The sequence below is a fragment of the Miniopterus schreibersii genome (assembly GCF_964146895.1).
Source record: "Miniopterus schreibersii genome assembly, chromosome: 20".
In the NCBI taxonomy this organism is placed as follows: Eukaryota; Metazoa; Chordata; class Mammalia; order Chiroptera; family Miniopteridae; genus Miniopterus; species Miniopterus schreibersii.
Genome location: NC_138122.1, coordinates 16560194 through 16584085, shown reverse-complemented (window position 1 = coordinate 16584085; position 23892 = coordinate 16560194). Strand labels below are relative to the sequence as shown.

Genomic DNA, 23892 nt, shown 5'->3' with positions numbered 1-23892 from the left:
ATGTGAAAACCACTCTAAGCCTCGGTATTCTTAACTAGAAAATGGAGATGATGCCGACTTCAGAGTAGCTGGGGCTTAAATGAGAAAACACATGTAAAGCACCAGCAGATTGTCAGGTATGTAGCAAATACTTGATAAATGTCAACTCCCTCCCTTCCCCCACTGTGAGGGCATTCAAAAGTGGCAGAGTATCTTGTTGGTTAGGACAAAAGGTCAGGGGAGACCGAGCTTGTTGACCTATACAATTTCCTCCATCACTCTAAGGGGAGTTTCCTTACCTATAAAATGGGGACAATAATGGGACTGCCTTTATAGGGCTGCTTTAAAGATTATCAAATGCATGGAAAGCACCAGCAGAGCCCCAGGTACCCAGGGGGAGTTCAGTGAATGGTGGCTCTGATGCTATCTGCCTCCTTCTCTTAGCCCGAGATGACCAGCGTCTCTGTCAGCTCCCAGGTAAGGTCCTGACTTTTTTCTTTGCCCAGGAAGAGCAGTGAGCTGACTGCCTGAAGGAATACCACTGACAGCCTGGCTCTGGCCTCCCCCAAGGTGCATCTGAGGATGGTCTGTGGGGCAAGGCCCTGGGAAGGAGCCCACTAGAGGCTTGAGGCCCAGCCTGTGGTTAGAGCCTCCCCCCCCCACCCCGAGGACCAGCTCTGGCTGGACTGGCAGGCAAGGGGCAGCTTGCTCACCTCTGGGCCTCTCGGTCATCCTTGGGGGTGTAGTTGGCCAGGCAGTCCAGGATAAAGATCTGGCCCCATTCAGTACACTCATTCAGGGCTGTCAGTAGCTTGTTAATGGACTGAGGGTTCAGGTCGAGGAGGTTGCTGCTCGGGTGAGACTCGGCAATCTCCGAGAGGGCAGCCACTGCGTTTGCCACCACCTGGTTTAAAGGGTGGAAGGGGCAAGGGCTGAGGGTACTGCTCACAGGCTAGGAGGCAGTGGGGCTAATGACGCTGGTCGGTCAGAGGTTGAATATCCTGAAAAAAATGACCTGATGGGCAGGATCTGGAGCACAGAGACCCACTCTAAGCACTCACCCTATTGACTCCTCTGTAAATTGAAACTAAAATAAGTGTACTTGCCATTAAAGAGAAAGAAGAGGGCAAACAAAAGAAAGATCTAGCTCCTGGTGCCTGGCCATAGAAAGCATTCCCAGCTACCTAACACACAGCCCCTATCTACCAGCTAAAACAGCTCACTTCTAGGGATTGTCAACAGTGCTTCTCTGAGCTAGAAGATCCCTGCAGAGCCCCTGGGGCTGCTGGGAACACATGGGGGCTAGAGTACAGAGAGGACTGCCAGGTGAAGCTCTGGACCCTCAACCCATTTTCACCAGAGCAGCTGTTTTTTTGTGTGTATTCTGCATGGTTTTCAACTTTCCCCTATGACAAAGTACTCCAATGGTCATCCCCGGACTGCCACTCAGCACCCACAGAGTGGGCTGGCTGGGCTGAGAGGTGTGTGCATTTCATATCAAACAGGGCCTGTGAACTGCCCTCTAAAATGCTGCCACCTCCATGTGTGAGAGACGAGTTCCACTCCCAGCTACACCCTGGTGCCTACCATCCAGGCTATGCTACTTCCATGTGGGAAAAGGGAAAAGTACCTCACATAAGAGCTCACCAATGGTCTTGCTGAGAAGATAGTAACAATGATAGTGACTGGAAGGAGGGCACTAGTCTTGGTTGCATGCCCACTATGTGCCAGGCTATCAGACACATTACCTTTAAAGCTTAAGCCTCACAGCACTCCTGACAACTATGCAGAATTAGATCCATCTTACTGATGAAGAAAAGAGGGCTCTGGAAGGTTAGGTAGCATGTCCAAAGTCACACAGCTTGTCAGAGAGGGTGCAAAGAAAGGAATCCAGGTCTAGTTCACTCCAAAGGTGGTGGTTAAACCACTGCAGGCACAAAAACAATTACCCCACCCAGCAAGGCTCTGACTTCCAGGAACTGGGGACTGTCTGGCAGAGGGTCAAGCCAAGGTCTTCCCAAGCAACCCAGGAGGTGGTAGAGGTGGCACAGTGGGTAGCAGCAGCTTACCATGGGGTTAGAGTCAGAGATGAGGTCTTTAAGTGTGTCTAAGAAGCCCTGGTCCTCTACAAGCTGAGCATTGATATCGTGAAGCTTGGCCACACACACAGCCGCCGTCTTGCGAACATATGGGTCCTCATCCTTCAGGCACTTCCGGAGTGGCTCGCACAGGTACTCTGTGATCTTGTCAACACGGATGCAGCCCATGGTCCGCACAGCCAGGGCCCGGATCAGGGGGTTGGGGTCCTCACAGTCCTGAGGGGAACCAGCCATTGGCCAGGGGCGGAAGTGGGCTGAGCAACACCAGATGGCTGCTGTGGGATCTCCCATCAACTGCAGTCAACAGCATCAAAAGTGCTGTGTACGGGCACCCAGCATGTGCCAGATGCTGTGCTGGGTCTTTGTGCTTTGTCACCTCTGATCCTCACAGCAGCCATACAATACTCTTCCTGTTTTGCAGGTGAGGGAGCTGAGGCTCTCAGGAAGGTTTCGAGCCTCACCCTGTCACAGAGGGGAGCTGTGATTCAAACCCACATCCATCTAGCACTACAACCTTCAGTCTTTCCACTGGGCCACAGAACCCCTCATTTGCCCATATCTGGGCATCAATGGGGATAGGGGAGCTAAGGTTCTAAAGGTGCACAGAGTTAACAGTTCAAGTGCCGCTTGCTCCTCAATTTGGAGGACAGAAAATGCAGAAAGGAGCAAAGTCTAGAAGGGAAACACAGAAGCTCTCAGACACTTGCTGAATCCTGCCCTGGTAAAGGATGGAGGCAACGGTTCACCCAGTGGCACTCAGGTATCAACAGGCCTTGTGCAACTTCACATGGAATGAGTTAGCCGGGTCTGTACCATCTGACTTGCTGGAGAGCGGGAGCCCTCTGCTGGAAGATGAAGCCCTCAGTCTAGGAGTCAGAGGAGGCTGACTTGAAAGGAGCCCGAGTGTTTCTTCTCAGGAGATCAAGGGGAGACGGAGCAGTGAGCACCCATACTGCTCCCTCTCACTAAGCTCCTACTCACCTTCACAAAGGTGTTGACAGCCATGATGGCCATGTCAGGCTGACTCTTGGCATAGTTCATCAAGTACAGGTACACCAGCTTCTTCAGCTCTAGGTTGTCTGTCTGCATACAGTTTACCACATCAGGGAAGAGGGCACTAGAAGGTCAAAATGGCACCAGTGTGGGGAAGGCCGAACAAAGGAAGAGGAAGATTTTTCAGGCAGATAATGGGGGAGGGGGATACAGGGAGACAGTGAATAGGAGGGAAAGAGAAAGGTAACAGGACCTCCTAGTAAAAGCGAGAACATCAACTATGCTATTACCATGACCATCTATTGGTAGAAAGGGAATTCCAAAGGATGATTTTAAAAGCAATAAAAGTTCTCTCTTCTTTTCCCAGGGTTCAAAGTTGAGCTCTGGAGTCCATCAGACCCTGTTAAAACCCAGCTCTGTTTCTTGTTAGCTGTCCAAAGTTGGGAAAATTCCTTCATCCCTGCCCACCCTGAGTCTGTTTCCTCACTTGCAAGAAAGGTGCAACAAAACCCCATTTCACAGGGCCCTTGTGATAATTAAAGAAGACAACATACTTAAGGTATCTGGTCCTTGACATCTGGGAGGTGCTAAATAAATGAAAATGATTGTTTTTCCTTCCCCTCACACTGAACATGGTCCCTTATATTGGGCTGCTGGTTCTGGAGGGTTGTAGGGAAGCAGGGATGGGCCATGCTGTTTTCACAAGGGGCCAGCGCAGGTGCCCACTAAAAACTAGCCCAGCATTCACAGAGCGTGCTCTATATGCAAAGGCTTGGCACTAAGGTCCTTACATGTGTACTTGATCTCATTTAACAGCCCTGAGAAGCCAGGGGATTATCTCCATTTTACAGAAGACAATATGAGGCTCATAAAAGTCAAATAACCTGCCTGAGGAACCAGATCCGACTCCAAAGCCCATGCTTAGGACTGCTCTTATTCTGGGTGAACCCCTCCCAACATGGTACCCACAGTCCCATGATCTGCTCAGGCGATCTGATGCAAACCAGAGGCTGCAAACTGGAGCCAAATTCAACAAGTTTAATCTGCAGGTGTGTTTTATGTGGGCAGTGCTCATTTCATTTATTATCACCTGATAATCTAAAGCAGGGAGATTTAAAATGAAAAACCCAACTTTCCATTCCTTTGAAAAACCAGAGGACCTGGCCACACTGAGTTCCTTTTCCTCAGCTGGCAGCAATCCTCCGGAGTGTCTGACAGGGCATGCGCCACATCCACGTTATCGCTTACTGCCCTTTCATCCTAGTCCCCTTCACTCACTCCCTTACTGCCTGACCCCGTCAACATTTGAGCTGGGGACCCCTCTGCAAATAAAGCCTTCTCTTTGGGAAGGTTGATGAAGGGAGCAGATGAGGGGAGGCGTGGATCCCTAGAAATATCCAAAAGGAGGGATCTGAGGGGACCCAGTTGACACCCAGCCTACACCCACACACCTGACGTCTTTGCCCACTGTCATGGACGCAATCACTTTCTTCACCGCCTCCTTCTTCTTCTCCTTTTTGTCACTGTTGAGCTCTGCCTTCAGCTCAAAGATCTCCCCTGAAAAAGGAGGTGCACATGAGTGATCCATTCCCACCTGCCGGAGGGTGATTCCCAGTCCCCGACTTCTAAGAGTGGGAGGGAGGAGGGTAAGATGCTGCATGCTGCCAGCTGAGGACAGTTTCAGGCCCCTGGCCTCGGGTGGGACAGGCAGCAGAGAGAAGCAACTGTTAGGAGAGATATTAAAGATGAAAGCTTAGACGTCACAGTGGATTGAGGAGAGAGGAACCGTGGAAGCTACAAGGGTTCTGAGAAAGACAAAAAGCATGAAGGCAGGTCCTGCTCAGCCAGATGGCTAAAAACATACAGAGGGCAGCAAAGTCCTCCTTAGCCACCCTACCCAGAGCCCTCAAGGCAGCATGCAATGGAATCTGGGGACTTAAGGTTTGAGGGGAGAGGGTAGGATTTGCTCGATTCCCACACTTGGCTTTTCTGTTTTCCTAGAACCTCCAGTTAAAATAGCTCACTCAGGGTTTCACTTCCTGAGCCACAAGTGGTTACTCAGCTCTGAAAATGGGAATTCAGTTGCCCCACGAGGGCTCTAACATGCAATAAACTATTAAGAACTTGATGATCTGGAAAAAGCAAATGAGGAAGTAGGGTTGTTAGGGGCCCTGCCATGGAGAGATAATCAGGACCCCAATAACCCTAGTAAAAGGTTAAGAGGGCAGACTTTGGAGTGACAGGCCTTCAGCCCTCAAAATAGCAGCCACCAGCATTTCCTGAGCCTTTCTCTAAGCCTGCCACACTAACTTCTTCCCACACTTTTTCTCATTTCATCCTCACAACTCTGCATTTCCCCCATTTCACGGATGAGCAAAGAGAGGCTGTAAGAAGTTCAGTAACTTGTCCAAGGACACACAGCTAATAAGAGGTACAGCCAAGATTCAAAACCAGCTCTGCTAGCTCCATAGCTCATATGCTTGGACTGACCCAGGACATTCCCTTTGCTTCTCTGGACCTGTTTTCTTGTCCGTATTCTCTACTTTGACCAGGGCACTGAATTCTCTCATTTAACACTCAGATGTGAACCACTCACTTCAGTGCATGGCACTCAGTGGCCTGCATTAAGGGTGGCCACTATTATGATTAATTTACCACGTGACCCTCTGTCTTGGCTATCTCTTCTGAAGAAATAAGAGTCCCAGGCTTCCCTCTCAAGTTACTTGGGGTGGGGGTGAAGCAGACTATCATGTGGAATGTAAGCGCTGAGGAAGCTCTAGATGGATTTACAGCGAGGAAAAGAAAACGTAGCAGGTTTTTATCACGAGTGAACAATGTGCTCACAAACAAGGTTAATTAAGAACAAACAGCACAGCACAGGCCAAGGCCACGCTGAGGATATTGCTCAACAAAGCCAGGAGGAATCTGCACACCTTGCAGTTCAAATTCATGGCTCTGTAGGGCTGAAGGAACCCATACCCTTCTCCTCCAAGAGACTGTGGGGCCTCAGACTTCCAGCTGTGGATTCCAACAGACCATGATGACTTTGACCCTGGGGGCCCTGCTGCAGGGCTGCCCCTGCTTTGCTTGAAACCTTTGGCCGGTTACAGTATAACTGGCTGTAAATTGATGGATCCAGGCCTGAGTCACCTTGGCCCCAAGAAGGCTGATGAGACAAACTTGGGATGTACCTGCACCTGAATATCTCCTTCCTCAGTGACCAAGTCTACCTCCTCAATCACATATGAGGTATCTGATTCTCTCTACTGTACTGCCACCCACCTAGCTCAGGCACCATCATCTCCATCTCTCATCAGAGCTGTGGTACTGGTTTCCCTGACTCTGCCAAGCTTTACCCCCTTCAATCCTTTATTAGTTTCTGCCTTGGAACTTCCCTTGCTTAAAACCATCACTGATGTCAAATATGGATCTAGGCACAGACATTGTCATCAAAAGAAAATCAGGCCCTGCATACCTTTCCAACCTCCCATCACACTCTTCAGTAACTTGTGCCCAACTGCTTTCCTTTCCCTGATTGTACCATGGGCAGGGCACTTACTGAGCTCCCCTCCCCTCCCCCACACCCTCTTTATCAAGCTAGGTCTACCCAAGACCCTCCCACAGCCTCTAACACTTGCCTTATCATAGCACCCACCAGCCCTTTAGAGTAACTGCTGCTTAATAAACTGTCTTCTCTACTCAACCACAAGCAAAGCCAGTTTAGAGGCTGCCTGTCTCCTTTACTACACATGGAAAGTGTTCAATAAAAACTGGCTGGATCAATAAATGAAATGCCTGAGGAGGGGCAGACTTTAGGTCCTGGTTCAGCTGATCCAACAACAGACACTTTTCATCTGGTGAACAGTCATGTATCAATCTTACTTGGAAGGAAGGAAGGAAGGAGGAAGGAAGGGCCAGTCAGTAAATGCTTACAGGGTCAAAGCATATTTGTCAGCGGCTACACAACCTCCATTTCCCAAAAAGCAGAAACAACCACAATATGCAACAATGTAAGACGAGTTTAGCAAATTTCGGTGCAGGAACTCAATAGACTTGGCCTGAGCCGTCAGAACTGTGGGGAAACGTTTACGATAATGTCAAATGAAAAACAGGATATAAACTCTGAATTCAACCACATAAAACATGTGTCCAAGGATAAGGACCAGGCACACATATTGCTGTGGGACTGCTGATAGCATTGTGTGCCTTCTTTCTTCCAAGAAAAACAAAACAAAAAATCATACTTAACAATTTTAAGCCATAGGGAACAAAAGAGGGCTTTTTCCCTCTATACTTGGAGCTAATGTTCTTCCCTTCCTGAATTCTAAAAGAAGTAATCAATTTCTTACACCATCAATAGTTCAATTTTCTGGATCCACAGGGTTAAAAGATGCTCTGGATAATTCCCACCACTTGATTCCAGGCCTCCACAACCCCTACCACTATGCCCCACCCCTGCAGGGAGCAAGCAGAAGGGCTGGACAGGGAAAAAATAGGTCAAGACCCCACAATGAAATAAACTGTACCTTTCTTGGTTGTGGTGAAATATTTTGAGTCAGTCATTTTGGTCCCTTATCGGTGGCCAGACTCTGCAAGACAGAAGAGAGGGGTGACTTTCCACTGTGTTCCACTCCATTTTCAGTTACAGAGCACAGGAGGAGGAGGAGAAAAGGATCCAGCACACATGTGTTATAGGAAGATAGCTTCTTTTTTTTAAATTGAACTATTGGGGTGACACTGGTTAATAAAATTATATAGGTTTCAGGTATACAATACTATAATACATTATCTGTATATTGTATTGTGTGTTCACCACCCCAAGTCAATTCTTCTTCCATCATCATTTATCCCCCTATATCTTCTATCTTCCTACACCCCTCAAAGATAGCTTCTTATCTCTTTACTGGGCAAATGAACTATTATATAATGGGCTGATCATATTCTGGAGGGTAATTCTGAAGGATCTAACAAATGTTTGAATGTGCATATCCTTTGACCCAATTCTACTTCTAGGAATCTCTCCCATAGAAAAATCTGCACAAGATATACGGGTTTTTACTGCAGCACTGTCCATACCAATGAACCACTGGAAATAACTTAAATGTCCACTAATTAGGGATTGGCAACATACTCTGAAAGAGTCCGCAGATTAAAAAGCACCTAACGATCATGGTTATAGCAATCCCTTCGTGGTGCTCACTCTGCCCAGCACTGTTCTTCACACATGTTAACTCATTAAAGCCTCACCACAGTCTCATAGAAGTACTATCATTGCCCCATAAAGTCAAATTAGCTTGGAAAATGCCAAGTTTAAAAAGCTACAGAGATTTATTCTCTCCCCAACTTTTCCAAGTTTCTCTAACAGAGATATGCAGTATTCGTCTGTAAAGAGGACTGGAATCTATACACTGCAGGCTCTATAGCACTCCCAATGAGGAATGGCCAGTTTTCTCAATGCATCTCTCAGGATATCTCCTAGTGTAAAACAGTGTTAAGTGCTGCTCTAACGCAAAAGAACAAAGAAAGTACCCAGGCCCTCTTGTTTATTCAACAAACATTTACTGAGCACCTAACCTCACTAGTTCCTCTTGGTCAACAGCTGAAAGATAAAAGAAGCTACAGCCCACCCTGGCCAGTGTGGCTCAGTTGGTTGAGTGTTGTCCCATGCACTGAGAGGTCGCTGGTCCGATTCCCAGTCAGGGCACATGCCCGGGTTGCAGACTTGATGCCCAGTAGAGGCCATGCAGGAGGCAGGCAATCAATGTTTCTCTTTCTTTCTCTCCCCTCTCTAAAAATCATTAACAACATATTTTTTAAAAAGTGGCAGCCCAGGGTGGGGCCAGGATAAACCTGTCGAGAGAAAAAAAAAAAAAAAAGGAGCCAAGTGCCCTGGATACATAGCAGAGGGATTCTGGGATTATTCTAACATTTATTAAGAAGCTATCATTGCCCAGCCAGCTTGGCTCAGCCATTGAGCATCAACATATGATTCAGGAGATCGAGGTTCAATTCCTAGTCAGGGTACCTGCCCAGGCTCTGGGCTTGATTCCCAGTAGGGGGTGTGCAGGAGGCAGCTGATCAATGACTCTCTAATCATTGATGTTTCTATCTCTCTATTCCTCTCCCTCCTCTCTCTGAAATCAACAGATATGTTAAAAAAAAAAAAAAAAAAAAGAAGCTATCATTAATTGAGATCCTATTAGAGCCGGGAGCTTTTACACACATTATTTCATTTCACCCTACCAAAAAGGTAACTGATTTTAACCATATTTTAACAGATGTTAAGTAATTTGCCCAAGGTCACATGGCTTGTAAGTGGCTAGAAAAAGAGACCATTTTAGGTCCACCTGAGCTCAGCACCTGTGCTCTATTTTTTTGTTGCTGTTGCTGTTAATCCTCACCCATGGGTATTTTTTCCCATTGATTTTTAGGAAGGCGGGGGGGAGGGGGGTAGAGAGAGAAAAACATCGATGTAAGACACATCGATTGGTTGCCTCCTACACACGCTCCGACCAGGCAGGGGATCAAACCTGCAACCTAGGTACATGCCCTTGAATGGGAATAGAACCTGAGACCCTTTGGTGCGCAGTCCAACACTAACCACTGAGTCACACTGGCCAGGCACCTGTGCTCTACTGATGAAGTAATTCTGCTTTCCCATCTGACAGGGAGGACAGAATCCTGACAGTGACTAAGGATGCAGTTCAAAAAACCATGAGACTTTCAAGTGCAGCCTTCCAGTCCCACATGTACTTTCACATGGTAAGAAAACCACAAAACCCAACAGAAAGACATTTGAATGGAGAAAACTTACTCATTTTGTCCCTTCTGTTGCCTCTATGGAAGAGTCTCAAACATGTAACCCATTAACATCTTTTTTCATTGCTATGTGGGAGAGAGATGGTTTCTGGTCGGATGAATGTGAGAGGTCAAGGATCATTTCAAAAGTCTTGGGAAACAAAGCTAATATAGCTCCTCTTCAGCCCAGCTGTAATTTTCCAGGCTAAGCTTGTACTATGGCAGGATGGCAACAAGGCTGTTCCCCAAATGAAATGCCCATACATTTTGTTTCAGTGATCAGCAGAAAACAAGTATGTACTGTCTTGGGCCTTCCTTAAGTCCTTTGTGGATCTCATTATGATAATGGAATAAAGGCTTGGCTGCCAAATGGTATAACGAAAAAGACAGAATTCCACTTTCCTTTTGCTTTGCGAGGTTGAAAAGGGATGATGGTACTTTTCTGTGGGAAAGTGCATGAGAGACCACTGCATCTGATGATGCTAGTCCGCAGTAGGGACTCTAATTGCCAGTCCTGGCAGCAGGAGTCAGGGGTGTAGGCAGATTCACAAAGGGAGGAACCACATCGGTCTGGTCCACAGCTGCATCCATCCTCCCCCTTCATGCCTGGCCCAGGGTTTCAGTTGATAGTTATTGGAGGAAATGAAAAAGAAGCGCTGAAAATCCCAGGGAGCCTCGAACTGCTCTCTGACAGCTCTGTTATGTAACTATTTGGCATTTGTTTCCCACGGGAGTTTACTTATATTAAAAACAATTTTCTTTTGAGCGTACATAAAGCCACTTTCTCAGAGAAGCCTCACCAACCTAGAGATTCTTTTTGGAGCTCTGAGAATGAGCAGGTAAACTAAATAATGGGATATCTATCACACAATAAAGGGCTGCATGGCTTCAGAAGTCACAGCCTTGAGAGCATAACCGGCAGAGTATCCTGTTTCTCAGGGTTAAGTTTAGTCTAAGAGAGATCAATGAAGGCAAACAGGGCTAAAAACCACAGGCCAAAAGAATCACAGAAAGTAACATACAAATCCCTTCAATGTTAAATCTAGAAGGAAATCAAAGTGAACAAGGCAAAAACTACCTTAGATGTCTAACTTTAGCACTGCCCAGAAAGTCTTCCTTCTCCAGTAGAGGAGGCTGTCAGGGGCTTTCCTCTGATTTGCAGACACAACACAATATTTCGGGGGCACTAAATTTCCAGAACATAACCTGCTGGTGCCGAATCTGTGTTGTATGCCACCACCCAGGTGGAGGAAAGGGTGGGAAATTTGGGGGATTAAACAAAGCAACAGAGTTGTAGGGTCAGTCAAGTCAAACCACCACAGCAGCTGATACCCCTACAGCTTTTGATGACACTTCCTTTTATAGGTGCTAAGCAACTACATACTCACAAACTTAAACTGCCACCCAGTGTCTGGCTGCCACTTCTCTGCAGTATCTATTTCGCATATCTCTCTGCAGAGGCCAGATGGGACTGGTGATGCAGAAACTGTATCCCTCTGAAGTTATTTTATATACAGGAAATTAAAGTAGAGGAGGAAGGGGAGGTGGGGAGAAGTGAAAATGCTTTTGCAAAGCCATCCCAGGGCACAGATTTCAAAACCTCATTTCACTGTGAAAGATCACCTGTACCCTGTTGATCTACCGAGGGTGGCTATCTCCTTGTGTCCTTTCATTGCAGTTGCCTCTTGGATGTCAGTGCAAGAGATTTTGCGTTCTCTTTGCAAGAATGGAAAAAACCCTACAGTTCAATCCTAAAGGAGCTCAGACTTGTAGATGCCACAGAAAAGACCGGGCTGGCATTGCTCGCTCAGCTGTCACCATACATCACATACCTACCAATGGAAGCCAAAGGGGCTAAGACCTTGTTCTTTGATGAATCTGACTGTGTACGTGAACCACAATGAAAGCAAGCTGCCCACTAAGGCAAGAAAAAGCTTAGGGTTTGGATTCCATCTTTGGGACGCATTCAAAAAAGCAATAACGAGGGAATTTTTGGTTTGGAAACTGCTCTGGCCAGTGTGATGAGTCACTTTTGCTAAGACAGCATTCTGGGCTGGGACACCCCTAAACTGCGGCATTTACAGGCCACAGAATGGCTCAAGAGGATGGCACAGTCCAAGTTAAAAGTGGAGCACACCTGGAAGGACTGGTTTTGTCTTTCAGGAGCAACTGCTGCTGTCCTCACCTTAAGTCTACCTTCCCACACCCATCCTTGGAAGATGACTTTGATGCCACAATCACAGGACCAGTTCCTGTTAATCTCACTTTAAAAAAAAAATCCATTTGACATGCCTGCTTCCTCCTGCCACTAGGTTTTAAAAACAGGAACTGAGGAATAAAGCCTAAAATAGAGTAATTTTCTCTTATGTTTTATAGAGTTATAAAAGAAGTCCTTGGTGAGAATCACTGACATACTGGCCAGGGACATAGATGTAATGCAATCTAAGCATGTAAAAATGAGGCCCTAGGAGAAAAGGGAAGGGGGAAAAAACTCATTAAAATCTCCCCAGCTAGCCCTTGCTGGTGTGGCTTAGTTGGCTGAGCATCATCCTTGATTCCTGGTGAGGGCATTTGCCCAGGTTGCAGGCTCAATCCCCAGTAGGGGGTGTGTAGGAGGCAACCAATTGATGTTTCTCATTGATGTTTCTCTCTCTCCCTCCCTCTCCCTTCTTCTCTCTAAAATCAGTGAAAACATATTTAAAAGTATATGTAGTTTACTACCATTTCTATTAAAAAAATAAAAATATAAATACCATGATTACACATGCATCGACTATCCTTGAAAGGGTAAATAAGAAATGTTAACAGTGGTTTCCTCCAGAAAGGAAACTGGACTACCAAGGGATGAATGAGAGACCGAACTTTCATCATTCACCTTTTTATATCTTGGGAATTCCATATCCTGTGCCTGTATCACCTAACAATGGTACATCTATCCAAAGCACTGTTCCTACCTCTGTGCTCATCCTTCAGTCTCTGCTCAAACACTGGTATCAGGCCCAGAGGAGCCTTCTATGGACCCAGACGGTTGAGGCCTCCCCAACACACGACTCAATTATTGTGGACTTCTCCACAGCCTTCCTCACAACTCTAATTTTGGATCTGTCCTGTTTAATGCTGTCAACCCAGTGACTGGCACTATGCCTGGCACATTCCAGGAGCTCACCAAATGTTTGCTGACAAAATGAATGAAAAGACAGGTTCTCAGAGAAGCTGCAAAACCAAGGGCCCATAATAGATCAAGACAAGAGGACTCCCTGATGAGTGCCAGACAACAATGACTGGACAGACCAGGAACATAAGGTTTTGCAGTTAACTTTCAACAAACATGGCAAGGCTGATCCAATGCCAAGATGGCTGCCAGGTTGCTAACTAGCTTTGCTACTAACAGCTGTGTGATCCTGGGCAAATCCCTCCATCTCTGAGCCTTACTTTTACCAACTGCCAAACAAAAATTCAACCAGATTAATGGTTTTTCAAGCCCCTCCTTGCTTTTAAACTGTTTAAAAAACAAAAGTGGGTGCTCAGCCAGGCGTGGCTCATCAGTTGAGCATTGACCTAGGACCCAGGAGATCACGGTTCGATTCCTAGTCAGGGCACATGCCCAGGTTGCGGGCTCGGTACCCAGTCAGGGGCATGCAGGAGGCAGCCAATCAGTCACTCTCTCTCATCATTGATGTTTCTAGCTCCCTCTCCCTTTCTCTCTCTGAAATCAATAAAGATATATTTAAAAAATAAAGATAAATTCTCATTAAGAAACAAAAGTGGGACTGCTCTGGTTGACTTGGGTTGGGGGCCTAGAGGGAGCTAGGTTCATTCCACTCTCCCCTTTCCTCCAGGCTTCAGACAACCCACTGTTCCATGGGACAGAGTTTGAAAACTAGTCTATTAAATGACAGATAAAGTCCCTCCCACACCTCACATTCTATGACAAACCTATTTCCTCACCAATGAGTGTTCTTCCTGGGTACGAAACGAGGAAATGGAGCATGATTATTCTCAGAGCATGACAAGACACATTTCCAAGAGGACAAAAGAGAAAAATTCAGAATGCAGCCAGGGGTGGCAAACCTTATTAGGTCTTCAGTAGGAAGGAAAATAGTAACAAACCAAGCAATTCTTCAAAAGGCCAGCCAATGGACAGGGTAAGGTCTATCCTAGTCTCAGGACAGTGATTCATGTCAGAGCAGCCCATGCTCTGCAATCGGATGAGAGGCATGAAGTTGGCAGCACTAGCACAGTACACTGCATGCTCAGTAAATTAGCAGTAAATTAACAAGGAGACAATTAGTATTGTGAGATCAGCCAGAGAAGAAGTGTTAGGAAAGTAAAAGGGAAAAGAGATATTTGGCAAGGTCTGATCCACCTGCCAAGACATATCTCTGAATTCAAGGATATTCAGGCAGGGAAAAGTGATCCCTGAAAGTCTGTGTTGGTGGCTTCCAACTTCAGTGTTGACAACTGTCACTTGTATACCCTTGCCTAATGAATACATATTCAGAAATCTGCTCCAAGGTACATGTTAGTCAAGACTAAGCTAGGAAGAATGAATAAAATGGGCTAGGGTGGTGCCACCATTTCTTCATTTAGAACAGACAAGACTAACAACTTTGATCATCCACATGTTTTGCCATTTCCGTTCTGTCTCAAGAGCGAGGCTGCTTTATTCCATGAATACAAATATCCCCCTACTCTGTAGCATGCTCTGGATTGTGCCCCAGCCCCTATGCAGCTTAGAGTTTAACAGAGACAATGATTCTACTCACCACCCTGTAACTCTACTGGCTACTCCTCACTGGTCTGACAGTCTCCTTTTAGAAAGAAAAAGATCCTCACAGGTAAGTACACAAGCTCACTTTAAAGACAGGGAAACAGGTAAGGCCAACTTGAAGATTAAAAGGTGAGTCAGCAGTAGAGAAACCAGATTTCAGACCTATTCTCTGAGAAAATGCAGTCACCAAACCCAGACAGACAGACTCTTTCAAGTGTCTCAATAGCTATGAGAAAATAAGCTGTTCTTCAGACTTGGCATGAAATTCAGAACATAGATGGCAGTGGCAGTAGTAATGGCAAACGGATGTGCAGTATGAGCTGGACACCATGTAAAGGGTATTGATAAAATCACAAGTTTACAAATAAGGAAACTGAAGCCCAGAGAGGTCATGGCATCTTTCTGGAGTCACACAGCTAGAAAATGGTAGTTCTGACACTCTCCACCCTTGCCCCATAAGGAGGCCCCACATTCCCATTCTGTCAAGTGAGGCAACTTCTCCACTCTGAAAGAAGCCCTGGCAGAAAACACACACTCCAGGCTAAAGGGTAGGTAAAATATGTTGCCACACATCTCTCAAATGTTGAATGACAGGTTATTTTAGAACCAGTTCATCCAGTTTGGACAGTAGAAATGTCAAGTTTGGTAACATGCCTGGTGAAAGTCTGTCTAGATGAGCTTGCTAAGATATGGGCCTCCTGGGATTTGGATGAAAATTGATTGGTCAAAATCAATTTCCTAAGACCCACTAGCAATTAAAGGCTCAAATGAAAAAGACACCTAAGGCAGGCAAATACCACATGCAAATGTTCCTACATCAACACTGAGTCTCTGGAACCTAATTTCAGGTGCCAGTTCTCAACTATCTATAAGTAGTAATATGTGGAAGGATCTGCTGTCAAGAAAAAGAAAAGATCCTCTGGACTTGGAAAAAACAAGGTAACAGGGGCTTCTTCTGAACAATACTTAAATTAATCAAGACATGGAGAAAGAAGCCAAAGACTACAGAACAAAGCTCAATATCTCAGTCTTCCCACCTATACAAAGGGAACACTTTCTGAATATCTGTTAGGGATTAGCAGTCATCCATTCAGCATGTGTAACAGTGTGGAGAACTGTCAGCTCTGAGACTGGGACTGTGCCCCACACAGGGGTATGCATACAGTAGACAAAGGACAGTCTTTTCTCCCTAGTTCTTACAGATTCAGAGGCCAGGTAAAAGACTGCAGGTGAAGAGCAGAGTGTTCATGCCTTCCTGATAACTGTCACCAATGCTCAGAGGAGGAGGGTTCTGGACACTGGTGGAGCATAAATGGAAGCCCTCTTAGATGAAAGACTTACCTAAATGTGAAAAGATGGGTCAGATTTGGCATGGAGAAGACTCACAATATGCTAGCCTAACAGAGCGAATAGAGAATAGCTAAACCACTAGCAACACTGGCCGGGGTGCAGGCTCTGTGCTAAGTGATCTATATTCCCTCCTTTAATTCCTTTAAAAGGTAATTTTAAATGAGAAATTAAGAGACACAGAGAGGAGTGACTTATCCAAGGCCAAAACAAGCATGCATGTTTAGGAGTCTGCGAGACCTCCTACTTGGCTGAAGGCAAGGAAGGATGAAATTCAAAGATGGTCTTGGATGCCAGAGTGTTAGATCTTGCCAGCAGAAGATGCAGTGATCCAGTCTAAAGGGAAGTCTCACACTGACTAGCGTTTGACACTGCAGATTGCTCCCTCCTCAATACACTTTCTTCTTTTGGACTCCAGGATTCCATGCTCTCTGCTTTACCTCCTACCCCAATGTCTTCTCCTTCTCAGTCTCCTATTTTGGTTCTTCCTCCTCTCCCTCTCCTTCAACACTGGAGTGCTCCACAGGTCTGGCCTGGTACCTCTTCTCCATCTACTCTACCTCTTTGGTGATCTCACCCAGTGTCAAGGCTGTAAGTATCATCTAAATGCTGACAACTCACAACTTTACATCCTCAGCCCCAACCTCTCCCCTGAACTCCCAAATCATATACCTAAACTGCCTAATTGATGTCTGAACTTGAATGTCTATATGGTTGATAGCTCAAACTTAATATGATAGATAAAAACTGACTTGCTTCCTCCATACCCCCAAGTGGCTCATCCTGCAGTCTTCATTACCTAGTTACTGCCAACATCATCTTTTAACAGGTTCTCAGGCTAAAAACCTCAGTCACCCTTGACAACATACCCCCTCGCCCTTATATCCCATATCTAATCTACCAGCAAATCCTATTGGGTCTACCTTCTGAATGAATCCAGAATCCATGAAGCGGCCTTTCACCAGCTCCATCACTACCACCAGGCTCCAGGCCACTATCACCTCCCATTGGGACTGCTACAAAGCTACTTGCACACTGTCCCCTACAACCTACCTCAATGAAAGACAGAATGATCCTATTATAGTCTAAGTCAGACAATGCCACCCCTCTTCTCAAAATCCTCTCCGTCTCACTCAGAGTAAAGCCAAAGTCCCTAATATGTCCTCATAGCTTATAAGGCCCTGTACGAGATGTACACCCCCTTCTGTCTCCCACACACCCTCCCCATCATTACCTCTTTGAAGTCTTCTCCCCTGCTCTTCCTATCACTCCCTTGGTTCCAGCCTTATGGGCCTCTTTGCTGACCCTTGTACAAAACAGACATGTTTCCACCTCAGTGCCTTTGCACATGTTTCACTTTACCAGGGAGATTCTTTCTCCAAATAGCCTCATGGCTTATCCTTGCTTCCTATTTTATTTTTTTTAAGCCTTTTATTTTTTTAAAGATTTTTAAATTGATATTTAGAGAGAGAGGGGAAGGGAGAGAGAGAGAAACATCAATGTGAGAGTGAAACATCAATGTGAGAGTGAAACATCAATTGGCTGCCTTATGCATGCTCCCTTATGCATGCATGTGGAGATCAAGCCACAACCCAGGAATGTGCCCTGACCAGGAATCGAACAAGCAACCTTTCCGTGCACAGGACAATGCCAAACCAACTTTGGCACATTGGCCAGGGCAGTCCCACATCCATTTTAAGTCTTGGCTCAAATGTCACTTTCTCACTGACTCCTTCTCTGACCACTTTATTTAAAGTGTACTCACACCCAACCAATCCACCCCCCCCATCCTCCTTCTTTCCCCCTTTTGTTTTTCTTCAAAGTATGTATCACTAACATCGAATAAAATTTATATTGTCTATTTTTTCTCCCTAATATAAATTCCATGAGGACAAGGATTTTGTTTATTTTGTTTACTACTGTATTCCTAGCTCCTAGATTGGTACTTGAAAAATAGTAGGTGCTCAATAGATATTTGAATGACTAGTGTTCAACTCTCCTCCCAGGGAAATTTTATGCTTTGTAAACCAGCCTGAGCTAGAGAACAGGGTTAGCCAGGATCAGAGCTACATCTGCTCTCGTAGTCAAGCTATTTTGATAAAATCAAAATTGAAAATGCCAAACCCCATAGGCCATTTTATAGCCAATAAATGTAAGGTAAGTAAATACACAATAAGAGAGAAAAAGGGCAAAAGGTAGATGATCAGGTAGCAACATCTCCAATGAGAGAAATGTTCAGGCCACTTTCTTCAGTGAGGCCAGACCACCATCTCTTGCTCCCACGGGCATCAGCTCACAGAGTGACCAGAATTGTGGGAGGTGGGGTTACAAATGCTGAGGGAAGGGTGAGGAGGGGGCTCTGACACAAGCTATGATGTGAGGACAGCTAAGCCTTCTCTCTGCCTATAACCCTCTAGGTCCACAGGCCTCCTTCAGTGTTCATCTAACTGTCAAGCTCTTCACTGCCTTTGCACTTGCTGATCCTCTGCCTGGATTATCTTCTCTGGCTTCTAGAGTGGCTGCTCCAGCTTCTCCTTCAAATCTCAGTTTAGATGACATAGTTTCAAAGATACCATGTTGCACGCAGTAAGTGGAACTTTTCTGTCCTCACTCCCCAGTAGTGCTATTCATGTTTTCTGACCACCTCCCACGTGCTGCCATAAACAGGTCTACATCATGGGGATACAACAGTGAATGGAACTTCTGGGTGTATACATCCTAATGGCAGATAGGAACCACAAGCAAGATAAATAAGTAAAATATATAGTATCTCAGATAGTGATAAATGCTATGAAGAAAGAGAGGGCAGAGAAAAAAAAGAAAAAAGAAAAAAAAGAGAGGGCAGGGAAGGAGGATAGGAAGCTTGGGGGAGGGGGAGGTTGAAATTTAACCAGGGTGGCCACAGAAGGCTTCCTAGAGAAGGTAATAGGGTGACATTGTCTGGGCATAAGAAGTAATGCAAAGGTGGTAGTGTAACTGGCCAGTTTGAGGAACAGCAGGCAGGTGATGTGGCTCAAGCTGAGTGAGCAACGGGGGGGGGGGGGGGATATGAGGTCAGAAGAGAATGGAGGGGGCCTTCCAGGTCAAGGTAAGGACTCTGGCTTTTTCTTAGTGAGCTGAGAGCCAACTAAGGGTTCTGAGCAGGAGTCCTGAGATCTGACTTACATTTCAACAGGTGCTGGGGGCTGTGCTTCTATTTCCCTCATGGCTTATCAGTTTTTCCAATTACATTTGTTTTCTATTTCTCCTTTGTCTCTCTCACCCATTAGAATGTAGGAAGCAAGTCAAGGACAGAAACTGTCTGGTTTGTTTACCTACCTTCACACTTAGTCCAGTGCCAGACAACAGAGCAGGGTATGAAATAAATACTGGATGAATGAATGCTGGATATATGAAGGTTCTGTCCTCAGTATCTCAATATCCAGCCACCCAACCCTTAGAGATCACAGAATAAAGACCATAGAGGCAGACTCAACAGCTGCCTGTAATAAAATTTTGTCATTCTGCTCTCAATATGCTTAAGACCCCCAAAGCAATTAAGGCATTGTAAAAAGAATGTGCTACCCAAGTCTACAGAGCTCAGCTGTAACTAACATTTTCAGTGTTAAAAAGGGACCCTGTTTTGAGTCCTGACTTCCAAATCTACCATCTCCCAGCTCAAGTCAACAGAGGAGATGGTAACCTGGGGGATCAGACTAAGGCATCCTGGCTGATGATGAACACTGGGTATTCTGGAGTCAACCAGCTATACTCTTATCATAAACAGAAGACGCTTTTCGACTTCAGGGAGGCCCTCTTAATGAAGGTCAGAAGTCAAGCCCAAGGCTAAAAACTCAAAAAAGCATGAGACTTGGGAGTCTAGAACCAAATCCAAGCTCCTCCTCAACTCCATTAACAGGAGATAATCCAAGAACAAGGGATTGGGAAAGGAAAGGTGGCCACAGCAGCAGGTAGGATGGGGTCTCTCCAGAGGTCTACAACAAAACAGGCACAACCATACAACTGTAAAATGAGAATTACAATGTCAAATACCTGAGGGGTTTGTGACCTAAAACATGTAAATACATACAAAGCCCTCAGAAGTGCCACTATGTTAGCCACTATTACTACTACACAAGGAGAGAGGTTACCGCAGGCACCTCCCTGCTGCTCTCCAACCCCCAAGTCTCTGGAGGCCCCCAAGTCTCTGGAGGCATGCTCATGGCTGGGTGGGTGGTAGCAATAGTAGTCTGAGAGTAGTTAATTCCAGCACTGGTCAGATTTTCCCCTATCCCCCTGGTGACATGAGGACAGACAGAAGATATGGAAAGTGCTCTGAATTCCTTAGGAGTCAAGGAATCCTGACAATTCAATGCAATATCCATTCATCTGTTCATTCATTGAACACTTACTGAGCACCTACTGTGTGCCAGACATTTCACTAGGTGCTAGAGATGCAGACACTTAAAACAAGTCCTCTCCAAGAATTAAGAGCCATTTACTTAGAAGAGAGCCAAGTAAACAGACAACGACAACCCATTGTGATCAGTGCTATAGGACATCAAAAAGGGCATCCAGTTCAGGCTTGCAAGGTCTGGGGAAAATGATCAGACGGGAGGCACCAAGTAGTGGTCCAGCAAAGGGAGGATGGTGACAGGAAATGGCGTTCGGGCAGTGGGAACAGCAAAACAGAGATACAGAGTTGGAGCTTTGCAGAAAAGCAAATGTTTAATTAGAGCTTGGGAGGAGGTAGAGAGATGAGGCAGAAGAACCAGGCAGGGGTTAGAGCCCAAAAGGCCTTGGATGTCACACGAAGGAATGTAAGTTTTAGCTTGAAGGCAATGAGGAGCCACTGATGGCTATTCAAGCAGGACTTTTTTAAAAGGATTCCCCAACTGCTCAAGCGACATTTTCTCTCGAGTTATTTGTTCCTCTCTGTGTGAAGAGAAAAAGAACACAAACACCATTTTTGGGTTGTGATAATTTCTCAGTGACCTATCTTAGGCAAAAAGACCTATTCAGAAAAAGAAACATCCTCAAGTAACAGATGCCCCCTCAGCTTTTAGAAATACACCAAAGTGCAAAATCCATACCCAAGCCAAAGCATCTCAGGCTTTGGTGCCTGGCAGAGGGTTTTCTGGGAAAGTGAGCAGTCAAGACATGCAACAGTTTCAGAAGATGACTAGAAAAAGATGAAAGTCCAAGCTCAAAGCTAGCAGGACCAACAAACTGAACTTGTTCGGAAACACTTTTAGGAAGTGAAAACGAGAGGGTGGGAGAAATTCTATGTATATAAAGGTCTGTTTGCAGAAGGAAGTAACACCCCACAAACCAGGGGGGACAGCTTTCCTCAGACATAGGCCCCCTGCAGGCACCCACTACAACAATAACAGGCTCTGCACAAATTTCCTCATCTAACCCAACACACACCAGTGCTGGGGGCAGACGAAGAAAGGTGGTGGCGAATATTATTTTAGAGCTGAGGTAAAGGAGGCCCAGCCTAAGTAAGTTATCCAGGTTACACTACCGGGAAGCTGCTGAGCTGGAGTTGAGACCCAGGGCTGACTGACGGGGAGTCAGGAGTGCTTTTTCCATTATACCTCTGAGCCCTTCAAGCCACTCAGGGTGAAGCCTCTGCTCAACCCACTCTCAACAGATAATCTCTACATAACCTCTAAGGTATGATTCTTTCAGAACTAGTGAAGCTACTCTTTATGACAGTTTGTAAGAGGTCAGAGGAGCCTGATGGGCTCAACTCAGTACAGGGAGCCAGATGCTCTGAACTCTGCTCATGTTCCTACCATCTGTGACAAGTCACTTCATCTCGAATCCTCTCTTGGAAGGATGGGGATAAAGTGACAATATTAAGTTTCTGTGAATTCAGTGGAACTAGGAGAACAGATCGTAGAGTTTTTTTTAAAATGTAGTACAGTAATATTTATATCACAGCTTTCTTCAGAAGCTTGTGGAAACTTTCCCGGGTTCATTAAGTCTTATAACATCCAAGTAGGTAAGAAGGCAGCAGCAGGTCTTCCTCGTGCTGTCAGGGAAACTGAGGTAGAACTGGAGCAAGTGAATGTCTGCAAAGGAATGAGGCTCAGACTCCCAGAGTCTAGTTCTCTGGCCATCAAACGCTGTTACCACCCCCCAGGCAAGATGTGATCTCCCCAGCCAAGAAGTCATGGGGCCTGTGCTTTTCTCAGAGGTCATGTGGTTCCTCTTTATTCCAAAAGAAATGCAACTCAAACACTCTCAAGAAAGGTTATGAATATTCTTAAATTAGCTTCATGGATAGCCTGTTGTGTGTCTCACACTTCCCAAGAGTCAAGAAAAACTTCCACTCTTGCCCTGAAAGGTAATCACTTTTAGGGATAGCCTGCAAAACTGTTTCATCCTAAAGAAAGTGAATCAAATCCCTCTTGTGAAGATTAGATGGGAAGCAGTAAGGCTACATCTTTACCTAGTTGCAAATAAATATAATGGCAGCTAAAGATATTAAATAGCACCTACACCCCAACCTTGCTCCAGCTTCTGTTTTGTCTCTGCACTTCGCAGGTCCCAGAAAAGCCTGGGCAGCCTGGGTAGGAACCCCGATTCTGTCTACCTGATTGACCTTACATGTGTGATTTAACCTTTCTGTGCCTCAGTTTACTGGTTGATAAAATGGGGATAACAACAGTAGCTATCTCACAGGGTTGTTGTGGAGTTTCAATGCAGCATTGTAAGTAAAGTGCTTAGCACTGTGCCTGGTACACAGTAGGGGCCCAATAACCGGTACTGAGCATTTGCATCAGTATTTTTAGCATTATTACAGGTGTCCCCAGTTAACTTGGTCCTGAGGCACCAAAGACAGACCAAATCCACGTATACCCCTGAGCAGGCGGCTGTTTCTTGAATTTCTTCTTTTTTCTTTTCGATCCTTGGCAAAGAAATAAAGCCCTGAACGACCAGGAGGCCTCAGGATGGCCACAGGAGTTAGTGTGAAGGCGGAAACTAGGACGCGAAGAGGAGTTTCCCCTCTGGCCAAGCGCAAGCTCCTTGGGCCAAAGTCTAGGAGTCTGTCCTGGAGGACGCCTCAGGAGGAGCTGTGGAACTGGGGCGGCTGAGGCGCAGGTCCGCGGCCAAGTGGGCGTGAATGAATGAACCTGCAGTCCAGCCCCGTCCGGGCCCCGGAAGCCACTCTCGGAGCTCTGGCTCCCCGTCCCCTCCATGACCTTTGACCCCACAAACCCCTCACCTCAGACCCCCGACTCCCTGCCCCACGTCTTCTCCTGCCTCTCCAGACTCCCTGCTTCCTCACCCGCAGGTCCGAACGGCTCCCGGCACCACGGCGCGGCTCAGCTGGGCAGCAAAATGTCCGCGGCCTCGTCCTCCCGCTCTCCCGGTGCGACAGTGCAGCCCGCAGCTCCGAGCCCCGCGGCTGTCACCTGCCGGGCGGAAGTGAACTGCTTGCGCGTGGGTACTTCCGGTGGACGCACGGCCTGGGGGCGGTGTCAAAGGTGCAAACGGAGCGAGCGCTGAGGTCGGAGGGGCGGGGCCAGGAGGGGGCGGGGCCAATAGGAATTAACCCCTTCTTAGCCGCAGCGCTGTTTCGCCGCTGCGTCCCCTTGATTTTTAGAAAAATCAGCCAGCTAACCGCTAAGAAATTTAACGTGGATGGAAAAAGTCGTAGAGACTTTGAGGTCCATCTCTTCCTTCTGTGTTACAGACGGAAAAACCGAGGCTCTGAGAGGGGCTGGGTTTTCTCAAGATCACTTACGTTATGAATTGAAGAGTCAAAAGCCGAGCTGCAAGTCTAGCCTAGTGCTTGCTGCCTTTCAGCGCAGCTCTTTGGGAATTCAGCGTCGGACCCTCCAAGGAACTGCCATCCGAGGAGAACTTCATAACGTCTTATTTCCCCTTTTATTGGGTCTGCCAGGACCTCAA

General features: G+C 46.3%; 1 protein-coding gene across 2 annotated transcripts in view; it reads right to left on the bottom strand.

Annotated features, from left to right (window-relative positions):
- AP1B1 (adaptor related protein complex 1 subunit beta 1) overlaps positions 1-23408 on the bottom strand; it is a 45923-nt gene extending 22515 nt beyond the window's left edge. Inside the window, exons 1-6 of one of the 2 annotated variants that reach the window (XM_081122746.1) lie at positions 23267-23408; positions 7598-7660; positions 4523-4628; positions 3060-3195; positions 2049-2294; positions 693-883 (exon numbers count right to left, since the gene is read on the bottom strand). In XM_081122746.1, coding sequence (XP_080978872.1) covers positions 693-883; positions 2049-2294; positions 3060-3195; positions 4523-4628; positions 7598-7634 — 716 coding nt within the window. In that variant the 5' untranslated portion in view covers positions 7635-7660; positions 23267-23408. The remainder of the gene's footprint in view (positions 1-692; positions 884-2048; positions 2295-3059; positions 3196-4522; positions 4629-7597; positions 7661-23266) is intronic. The other variant, XM_081122747.1, reaches the window with a different exon arrangement.
- Between the last annotated feature and the right edge of the window lie 484 nt (positions 23409-23892).